This window comes from Marmota flaviventris, chromosome 3 (assembly GCF_047511675.1).
Source record: "Marmota flaviventris isolate mMarFla1 chromosome 3, mMarFla1.hap1, whole genome shotgun sequence".
Taxonomy (NCBI): Eukaryota; Metazoa; Chordata; class Mammalia; order Rodentia; family Sciuridae; genus Marmota; species Marmota flaviventris.
In genome coordinates this window covers 105,196,300-105,207,513 of record NC_092500.1, presented here as the reverse complement: position 1 = coordinate 105,207,513, position 11,214 = coordinate 105,196,300, and the positions used below count along the sequence as shown (strand labels likewise).

Sequence of the window (11,214 nt, the reverse complement as noted above, 5' to 3'; positions counted from 1 at the left end):
ATGAAAGAGTATTCCCCACTATGCTGTCTCTGCCTCAATTTCCTTTCTACCATCTCTTAAGACAAAAGGAAGATCCTGATGGAGACAACCAGTCCACAGGGAAATGATTAATATGTCTTTGATGTCTCCCCACCTTAAATCCCACAAGGTCCCAGGTTTTCAATCAATTATTTTAATGAAATCAATTAATTATTTCCAAGTTACCATAAGCATTACATTTGTTGCTCAACTTAAGTTGTTAGAGGTATTCCACATCTGGGGGCAATGAGACAAAATGGGCTTAAGCTTCTCTCTCCTTCAGGTCTGCACTCTGTAGAGTAGTTTAGAGCTAACTACCTGGGTTGGAATCCCAGCTCTACCACTTTTTAGCTGTGTAATTTGGCAAGTTGTTCAACCTTTCTGGGCCTGAATGCCTCATCTATAAAATAGGCACATCAGTAGTACCTACTTGGTTGGTTTGCTGTGAGAACTCCATGAGTTATAACAGGCCCTGTGCTCACAAGGTGTCTAGCATACAGTAAGTGCTCAATAAGTATCATCATTATCATGGGTGGAACACTCACTGTTAACCACCACTGAAGTGTCGGCTGGCAACAAGGTTGAGATGCCTCCCAGCAATATTTGCAACTTATAAAAGGAATCTCTGGGAAACTTGAAGGCCCAAGAGAACAAGTAGTCAAGGGTGAATGCCCAGGGCTAGGACTGTATCAGGGCAGGGCAGGCAAAGCGAGGAGAACTTCAAAAGCCCACCTACTGCATTCCCCTCACCCAGGCCTGCCTGTCTCCCCAGGAACTGATAGGAGATAAATGAAACCACTCTTCAAAGCACACTGCTCAAGGACCCAAATCAAAAGGACAGGCTTGAAGATAAGCTTCAGTCTACATTTCCTTTTGTCCCTCCTTCCCACCACATCTCTAAAGGAAATTCTAGGGGGATGAAAAAGAGTTAATTCCCCCTCCTTCTACTTCCACATCCACGTGGCATTGGGCAGTGACAGAAGTTAATAGAGCCACAACCAGGAAGGGAGTTCAGAAGCCCTGGTCCTTTCTTCACTTAGCTGGCTGTTTGTCCTGTGACTTTCAACAGTCCCCTAAGCTCTTAGTCCTGTTTCTTCATCTGTCTTGCAGGAATAATAAAACCTGCCCAAAGTAACTCCAAAAACTGTGAGATGAGGGATACAAAGTACATTTGGGAAAAGATGCTTTTGTGTAGTTATACAGGCAACATTTTTTAAAGCAGTCACCCACCTTACATTTTTTTGGAATGAGACAAAATGAGATATAAGTAAATAGCCCTTTTGTGTAAATGTAATATTCGTTCACTAACAAACATTCGTTGGACACTTATTGCACTGAAGCTGCCTGAATTCACACCCCAGCCCCATCTCGAAGCATAACAGCTTGAACCTACAGCAAGTTGCAAAACCCCTCTGTGCTTCTATTTCCACCTCCCTAAAATGGGGTGATGGTTAGACCTACCTCTTGGGGTTTCTGTAAGGATGGAATAAGAGAATGCCTACAAAGTGTTTAGAAGGGTGCTGTGGCTCAGTGCTGGCTTCTGCAGTGATGGTTAAACACTCAGGCAATAAGAACTCAAAGAGGATGAGGAAACAAGGAAGCATCCAGCAGGAGATCAGACAAGTAAACAAATACAGGCAGATGCCCTGGGATAAGTGTAATAGCAGAACATGACAGGAGCCTTGAGAACGCAGAAGAGGGAGCCCCTTGAGTCATTTGCGGAGCAGGCTTCCTGCAAGGCTGGCTGGCCTGGCTTTCTTCTGTTTGCTCCCACAGGTCCTTGGTGAACCTTTCATGCCCCAGGCTGTATCTGAAGCCCAGGAACCGGGCAGCCTGAGGAAGTGCCTCTGGGTGCTCTGAGTGCGGAATGCTAAATCAGGGCTCCTGGCCAAGGTGGTAATTGCTGGTCTGCTGAAAGATATTAAGCATAGGGAGGAAAACCAAGTTCTCTGTGAGACAGACTTTTCAGAGTTCTTATAATGTTTAAAAAAAAAAAAAAAAACGTAAATAGTTACCCAGTGAGATATTATTTTGTGTTGTTGCCATTAGGGTCTGAGTGTTATGCAGAGAAGTGATCATTCAGGCAATTTCACCTTAGCCAGGAGTGAAAACTAAACATTAACCACACACAACAAATCTATCACCTCTCCTCCCAACCTGACTCAGGCCTTTTTCTCCTGGGTGGTGAATTTTATGTAAACTGAAGTCATGAAAACAAATCTATAAATATTCCACAATTTCCTAAAAGATTTTCCTAATGGCTGCAGGGGTGGGAGGGCATTTTTATTTTTTTAAAGAAACATGGAACTGGAGGCTGAGGGAGGGGTTATTCTCACTTCCTTAGAATTCCCAGACAGCCTGGGCTCTTCCTGTTGGATCCCAGGACTTAGTTTTTTTGGATTGGGGTGAAGACGTGTCTGCTCCCCAGAGCAATTGTCCCATAGATGCAGATGATGCAACACATCACAGCCATTACCTGGGACTTTTTGTCCTCAACACTCACTCAGCTTGTGATATGTATTGTCTGCTTGCGGCCTCTTAATGATGGGTTGGCCATTCCCACATGCTACAGTAGGAAACTGAAGCTTAGGAATTTTTTTTTTCTTTTCCGAAGGTTAACCTGCCCAGGGTCATCACTGCACTGTGGTTCAGAGGTCTGGCTCCCAGAGACCCAACTCCAGGTAACCACTCTACCTCTTAGTGTCCTGTGACTTTAGGTGACTATCCTTTCTATTCCTCATTTCTTCAGCTTGCTTGAGGATGGGAAGAGAACTTGCTGTTTATTAAGCACCTGAAATATAGAATTGTAATTCTTTTCAACAATGTCATGGGGACATTCTCAAGCAGCCTTGTTCCTGTCCTGTTTTAATAGTGGCTACTCATTACCAGGGCAATCTGGGAAGGGTTTGCATATAGGAAGTCCCCTTAATCATACATCTGCCACTTTTTTGCAAGGGAAGGACCTCTGCCATATGCCATGTACAGCAAGGACTTACATAAGCTTTTCAACAACACCCTAGCACAATGCTCTGCCCACAGCTGGCCATCAATAAACATGGCCCAACTGAATTCTGAGTCATATTCTCTCCCAGGTGACAATCCTTTGAAAAGTGAACTTCCTTTCAGGCCACTAGGGCCCCATTTAGGGCTCTGTATAGGTTAGTGATCCAGCTAAGTGAATGTCAAATAGTGATTGTAATAATCATTCAGTAGTGTTTTAATTAGGCCTCTGGCCTGGCTAAATATGGTTTTTCATTTTTTTTTCTCTTAAGGTGATGGGATGCATCTAGCCAGAGAGACTATGCTGCCCTCACCAGCACCCCCAAAGTATTTCTGTACTCCTGTGTGTTCCCAGAGTGTGTCCCACTCACTTTACAGGAGAGAGAAACAGGCCTGGCCTATATTGCATGCTGTTTGGCACCACTGTCCCTAATAGTGACTATTGCTGTGAACTTAGGGAGTGAAATTTTTCTAAAAGGACAATGAATTGCCAGGTGCAGTGGTACACACCTATAATATCAGCAGTTAAAGAGGCTGAGACAGGATTGCAAGTTGCTGAGGCCAATTTCAGCAACTTAGAGACAACCTGTCTCAAAATTAAAAAATAAAACAAAAAGGACTGGGATATAGTTCAGTGGTAAAGCACCCTGGGCTCAATCTCCATTACCAAAAGACAAAAATGATGAATTATTACCTACACAGATTCCCCATCCCTACCCCCCAGCCTGGCCAACCTCTGTTCACTTCTTTTCTTCTTTTCATTCACCACTTCTTTTTCCCTTCTCTTTTCCTCTCCAAAAAAAAAAAAAAAAAAAAAAAAAAGCAAATATTTATTGTTCTCCTTTCTTCTCTCCTTTTTTATCCCCCACCCCAGGGTGGGAATTGACCCCAGGGCCTCCCCACATGCTAGGCCCCACCTTCAAGTCACTGAGCTGCATCCCTACATCCCCAGCCCTTTTTTATATGTTTTTTGTTTGTTTGGTTGGTTGGTTAGTTGTTGTTAAACCCAGGAGTGCATAACCACTGAGTCATATCCCCAGCCCTTTTTAAAATTTTTTCTTCTGAGACAGGTTCTCACTAAGTTCCTTAGAGCCTCACTAAATTGCTAAAGTTGGTCTCCAACTTGCAGTCCTCCTACCTCAGCCTCTGGAGTCATCAAAATCATAGGCATGCACCACTGCACCCAGCTTTTTTATACTTTATTTTAGGTTTCACTAAATCGCCTGAGTGACTTCAAATTTGTGATCCTCCTGCCTCAGCCTCCTGAGTGGCTGGGATTACAGGTATGCATACAAACCCCAGCTTCTCCTCTTTTCTACTGCCTCCTGCCCCCATCCACATTCCTAAATGCCTTTACTCTCTTCCCTCCCCCTTTCTCCCAATTTATATTCCATTAATCATTTCTAACATACATCTGCTAAGGTCCTAGAAGGATTTCCTGGATTGTTCTCAACTGGGCTGGTTACAACAATCAAGTAGTCTTTTATGACCTCCTAAGTCTTCCCTCTTTCCAGTTCTTTCTCCTTTCCAAGGTGTCTCTACAAAGGCCAGCCCTTCTGCATTGGCTTTCTTCTGTTGTTTCTCTCTTTATCAGTGTCCCTATGGCCTTGGAGGTGAAAACAGTCCTGCAGTGGAGCTTTAAAGGTGGTGTTGAGAGGTTGCTGTGAGCAGAGCTAAGGGTAAAAGAGGGATAGTCCACAGCAATAAGGGAATCACCTCCCTTCCCTTCCATGCCTGTCCCTCTTGCTGCAACATGGGAGATACCTCCTATCAGGGCATCCCTTGTGGTTTGTTTTAACTTGATATTACCAAGATTAAAATTGAAGGAGGAAAAGCTGTACAATTTTTTTTTTTTTGCACCAGTACTGGGGATGTAAAAGGAGAGGGGTCTACCATTGAGCTACATTCTGTATCACCAAGCTACATTCCCAGCCCTTTTTAACTTATTTTTATTTTTATTTTTTTTATTTTGAGACAGGGTCTCACTAAATTGCCCAGGCTGGCCTGGAAGTTACCATCCCCTTGCCTCAGTCTCTAGATTAGCTGGGATTAAAGGTATGTGACACCGCACCCAGCTAAATTTGTGCAATTTCTAAAAGAAAAAAAAAGCAGTATTAAAATACGTTTAATATAGTAAATGATGTGGCCTGAGGCGGGGCCTGCTATCTCTTGTACTGAACAGGATAAAGGTCATGGTTTTTATTTCTATGATAGTTATTTCTTTCAGTTTGAAGAAACCTTTTGAAATCTCCTACCCCGTCTCGGGTTCTCATGTTGTCCCAAGGCGTTGGTCAGCACGCAGAGTCAGGAATGGGTAATCCCAGAGCAATATGCCTGGAGTGACAGGCCTGACAATAGAATGATGGATTGGAACTTGGGAAAGTGGTATCCAAATGAGACGGTGACACCAGCGCGCCTCCACTGGCCGCTTAGAGCACGGAGAAGTGGTCACTCCGGAAGACCAGCTTCACCTTCTGATGAGCGGCAGACACGGAACTTTAACGTCAGGACGATGACTACGTAAAATCTCTGCCAAGAGAAAAGCTGGCAATGCATATTTTATCAAAAGGCGCGGGAAAACGAGGAGGGTATTGTTATTTTTAATAAAAAGTTTTTAAATTTTCTGGGGAAAGCTCGTGCATTTTCCCCTGCTTGGGGGAAAAATAAGAGGTATATCTCTGGAGTCAGTGTCATTCTGCCATGCTTAGAGAAATCCCCACCTTCTCTGGGATACCGGCCTCTCCCATGACCCCAGGTTTCCCCCCCAAACAACAGTAGGGTGCGGTACATTGAGGAAACTTTACACCTTCAAAAGGACTGAACAAGAAACCCGAAACACACCCAAACACCGAACCTATAAAGCGAAGACACTGCGCTCCCAGCGCGTCCGAGAGGTGCGCACAGCCCGGCGTACCGCACCTCACCAAGACTATCTCACCCCGGAAGGGAGTCCTCAAACTTGCAGTCTTTGACTGGACAGGCTCAAAGTAGTCCTTGAGCGACCCACATCGCGCCCCGAGAATAGTGGATGCCTCCGAGGCTCGGGCACTTCCAAGTGAACACACCCGGGAAAGGCCAATTCGAATTGGGAAGGAGAACGGCCAGAGCTGCGCCTGAGAAGGACCCAGGGTCCGAAGGCTTGGCCAGCCCCCAGGCGACCTTTGGGAGAGACTCGGACTCCACAGTACCGGAGCTGGCTCCAGGCGCTCCTGCCCTACCCCAACGCCGCCTTACGGGGTGACAGCCCCCAGCCAACACCACTCCCCAGCGGTGGAGAGGGAGAGAGGAGATGTGGACAGGAAAGCCCAAGGAGAGTGCGCACAGCCCAGGGTCCCGGAGAAGTCCGGTCCCCAGAGAGACCTCGAGGCGAGGACGGCCCAGTGGGGTCGGGGTGGGGGAAGAAGGGAGGAGTATAGACAGCGGTGAAGGCCGAGGCGGCGGCCGCGCGCCGGCGAGGGCCCTTTAAGACTCTCCCCTCCCACCGGCGGCGCCGGCCTCCGCCCGCCGCTCTCCCCGCCCCAGGGTCCCGGCGAGAGCTGCGATTGGGTGGGCGCGGCGATCCCTTTGAAGTGTAGCTGCCGATCGCGGCTATTTGACGTGCGGCTCGCGGAAGACCAAGGTTTTTGTGTTGCTCGCCGGGGCTAGCGGCGGCGGCGGCGGCGGCGGCTGCTGCGGCGTCGGTGGAGGAGGGGAGGAGGCGAGGAGGCGCAGCGACTGCTGCACGGCGCTCGACGCTGCGGAGCGAGCCCACCCGCCCCCGGAGCTCGCCTCCCCGGTGCTCCCCCTCCCTCCCCGCCCCCCCAGTGGCGCTGCCTCCTCCAAATGAGCGATTCGCCCGCTGGATCTAACCCAAGGACACCCGAAAGCAGCGGCAGCGGCAGCGGCGGCGGCGGGAAGAGGCCGGCGGTGCCGGCGGCGGTGTCCCTCTTGCCCCCGGCGGACCCCCTGCGCCAGGCGAACCGGCTCCCTATCAGGGTCCTGAAGATGCTGAGCGCTCACACCGGTCACCTCCTACATCCGGAGTACCTACAGCCGCTGTCCTCCACTCCCGTCAGCCCCATTGAGGTCAGTCTCCCGGGCGCTGCCCGCCCCGCACCAGCCCCGTTCCGATCACCACTGCTGGGCTGGTAGCCTGCTCCCTGCACCCCCGGGCTCGGTGTGACACCCAGGTCTGGCCACGCTGGCGGGCTGAGTGAGGAGGGACGGAACAACGAGGGCCACCAGGTTTCCCTGTAAAAGGTTCTCCTTCCCCGCTTGTCCTTTGGAGATACGCGTTTTCTCTTGGATTGAATTTGCTCTGGAGTTCCCACTGAGTCCTTTACTTTTTCTCTGGCATCCAGTTTGCTGCCCAGAGGTGATCTCTGCTGGACCCACCCACCCTCACCCCTACCCCTACCCCTACCCCACCCCCGCTCCGGCTTGTTCTTTTTGAAGCACTGGCCACCCGGATCTCATTCCGCTTCTTTCCATCCTGTTGGGGCACACTACACCCAGGCCCTCTCGATCCCAAGTCTTTCTTCTTGCCACTTCCCTGGGTGCCCTCTCCGGAAAGGAGGGAGGGGCTACTAAGTATGCCAGCTGCAGCCCTGCCTTTAGAAATCACCTCTCTCAGTTCCTACCCCGCGGGCGCCATCGCCAGAAACCCGTCCCAAGCGAAGTTCCCCCAAACTAAAAGCATAAGTTTTTCCCTGGGCCTAGAAAAGGGGGGAGATTACAGGAAAAAAGTCAAGTCACTCTCCCAATTCCAAAAAAGGCACCTTTTTTCCTCAGTACCCCTTCCCTTGCCCCATTCCCCAGTCTGGGCCTGTGGCTCACTCCCGAACCAACCCGCAGTGTGAGCGCAGTTCCGCCCATCTGCCCCGCCCGAGCTGGGGCCTCGCGCCCAGACCCTCTTGCCTAGGCCCTTCTCACTCAGTCTTACCGCGGCCTGTGCACCAGGAGCCCCACTAGCTTGGAGGGTCTCCTTGTCTCACCCCTTTCTCCCTCCCCTTGCCACTGTCTCCCACAGCTGGACGCCAAGAAGAGTCCATTGGCGCTTCTAGCCCAGACCTGCTCGCAGATCGGCAAGCCTGACCCTCCGCCCTCGTCCAAGCTCAACTCAGTAGCTGCGGCTGCCAACGGGCTGGGAGCAGAGAAGGACCCTGGCCGCTCCGCCCCAGGCGCCGCCTCCGCGTCCGCGGCCCTCAAGCAGCTGGGGGACTCCCCCACCGAGGACAAGTCCAGCTTCAAGCCCTACTCCAAGGGCTCTAGTGGCGGCGACTCCCGCAAAGACAGCGGCTCCTCCTCAGTGTCCTCCACTTCTTCCTCATCCTCCTCGTCCCCCGGAGACAAGGCAGGCTTCAGGGTCCCCAGCGCCGCCTGCCCACCCTTTCCCCCACATGGAGCGCCAGTCTCCGCCTCGTCGTCCTCGTCCTCGCCCGGCGGTTCCCGCGGCGGCTCCCCGCACCACTCTGACTGCAAGAGCAGCGGCGGGGGTGGTGGTGGGGAGCTGGACAAGAAAGACCAGGAGCCTAAGCCCAGCCCAGAGCCAGCGGCCGTGAGCCGCGGCAGCGGTGGGGAACCTGGTGCACATGGCAGTAACGAAGCTGTGGCCTCTGGGCGCAAGTCAGAGCCTCCCTCAGCTCTTGTAGGGGCCGGCCACGTGGCGCCAGTGTCACCCTACAAACCAGGCCACTCCGTGTTCCCGCTGCCGCCCTCCAGTATCGGCTACCATGGCTCCATCGTGGGCGCCTACGCCGGCTACCCATCTCAGTTTGTGCCTGGCCTGGATCCTAGCAAGTCTGGCCTCGTGGGAGGCCAGCTGTCTGGCGGCTTGGGTCTGCCACCCGGCAAGCCCCCCAGTTCAAGCCCACTCACTGGGGCCTCCCCGCCCTCCTTCCTGCAGGGATTATGCCGCGACCCCTACTGCCTGGGAGGTTACCACAGCGCCTCGCACCTCGGAGGCTCCAGCTGCTCCACTTGCAGCGCGCATGATCCGGCTGGGCCCAGCCTGAAGGCTGGGGGCTACCCACTGGTGTACCCCGGGCACCCGCTGCAGCCTGCCGCGCTCTCGTCCAGCGCCGCTCAGGCAGCGCTTCCCGGCCACCCACTCTACACCTATGGCTTCATGCTACAGAACGAACCGCTGCCACACAGTTGCAACTGGGTGGCAGCCAGTGGGCCCTGCGACAAGCGCTTCGCCACCTCGGAGGAGCTGCTCAGCCACCTACGGACTCACACGGCCCTGCCTGGCGCCGAGAAACTTCTGGCCGCCTATCCTGGGGCCTCGGGCCTGGGCAGCGCCGCTGCTGCGGCTGCAGCCGCTGCCTCCTGCCATCTGCACCTCCCCCCGCCCGCCGCCCCTGGCAGTCCCGGATCGCTGTCATTGCGGAGTCCACACACTTTGGGGCTAAGCCGGTACCACCCCTATGGCAAGAGCCACTTATCCACAGCTGGGGGCCTGGCCGTGCCGTCCCTCCCTACAGCCGGACCCTACTACTCGCCATATGCGCTGTACGGACAGAGACTAGCCTCAGCCTCGGCTCTCGGATACCAGTAACTACAACTCTGACCCCTACCCAACCTTCCTCTCCTCCCCCTCCTCCCTTGTCCCCCCACCGCCTCCGTCACCGCTGAAGCCTCCTCTACTGCTTATCCCTGCTGGGATTCCCGCCCAGACCCTCCCCACTGGACTGTATTTATTTACTATAATGTTAGCTTACAAGCTGGGAATATAAGTGCATTAACGGCCCACACGAGTCAATGGTATGCAAAAAGTCTATGTTCCCCCAAATAATAATATTAACCACGCAGATAACTACATGACCCTGCCCCTTTTCCTTTTATTTTTTCCTTAGATATAAGTTTTAAATTTTTAATCCTTTTTTTATTATTGGTTTGGTTTTAGGGAGAGGAGGGACAGTTGGGGTTCTTGGGTTCTTCTATATGTTTCGTTTTTCCTTCCTGGGGAGTTTCTTGCATGAGTCTTAACCATTAAAACTACATATTCCTTCTCCTTTTCCCCTCTTTCCCCTTCATTCCCTCTTGTTTCTTCAATTCAAGGTTGGTTTTTTTCCCCCCTTTCTACGAGTAGCAAAGAGGAGTTGTTTTGTTTTGGTTTTAGTAACAATTTTGGGGTGTGGAGGGGGCAAGCTTGGTGGCTGGAGGTCTTGAGCTCTATTGATCCCTCTGCAATATCCCTCCCTCTTCTTCGAGGGCTCTTGGTCTGGGCCCTGGCCCCCAAAATACAGCCTGGCCCCCTAACCTTGCTCTCAGCCCGGTGTGCCCCAACCCCACCAGCAGGCTTCCCCCATCCGTGAGCCCAATGGTCTGGACAGAGCCTGCTTGCTCTAGGCCCTAACACCCCGTATTCACACTGCCGGCTGGTGAGACACCTGTAGGGCTCATCCTATTCAATTAAAAGTCCTAGAAAGCCCTGCTGGTGTGAAACTTTGCTCTTTATATTTTGCGAAGTGCTTTATCGTCATTGTTTTTTCTCTCCCTAATTGGGGCTGTACCCCTCCACTGACGGCAGGGGCGGGGTCGGTGATCCTCTATGGATCCCTCCAAAGCAGACCAGTCGCGAAGTCAGCGGATGGTGCAACCTCACTAGGTCCATGGGGGGTTGGGGGGGGGGGAGTTGGGGACTCAGGGAGCACTCGGATGGTAGCAGCCCCCTCGAACTCTCCCAGGCCCGACCCAGCAATCCCCAAAGTTGGCTGTGGGTTTCCGTGGGTTCCGCAGTGACTGGGATGGAAGACTCTGGCCCCTGTGTCTTCTCCCCCCATTCTTTCCTCCCTCCGGGTCTCATGCAGCAGTGCCGGGGCTGCGGGGCCTGTTTGGGGTGAATAGAGCTCTCCCTTGGTAAGACTTATTTTGTTAATAAATGGAATACTTGGCTATATTCACACCGTGGTGTGTTTCTCTCTTGCCTCACCCACCGTCCCACTTCCAGACACCTAAGCAGATGCCCGTCTTTTATTTTTGTTTAAAATGCCTTAGGGTTTCCTTCTGAGATTGCTGTACAGGGAAGAGTTTAACGCCCTTCCTTAAATGAGAGACTAGGGGCCTGCCAACACATTGCAAATTACAAACCCACCTTTATTCTTTTCCCACTTGGTTATTTCGCTCTCAGCCTCACTTGAAAGGCCTTGGCATTTTCTGGGGTCAGGGTGGAGGGCATGTATAAAAATGGATCTTCCTCTGGGCCCAAATTCG

The 11,214-nt window shown here is 52.0% G+C and overlaps 1 protein-coding gene across 1 annotated transcript; it reads left to right on the top strand.

Moving 5' to 3' along the window:
• The first annotated feature begins 6,627 nt into the window (after positions 1-6,627).
• Znf703 (zinc finger protein 703) lies at positions 6,628-10,904 on the top strand. Its single transcript, XM_027939349.2, has 2 exons — positions 6,628-7,083; positions 8,027-10,904. The coding sequence occupies exons 1-2, from the start codon at positions 6,841-6,843 to the stop codon at positions 9,554-9,556; spliced, it is 1,773 nt and encodes a 590-aa protein (XP_027795150.1). The 5' UTR covers positions 6,628-6,840; the 3' UTR covers positions 9,557-10,904.
• Positions 10,905-11,214: the final 310 nt, after the last annotated feature.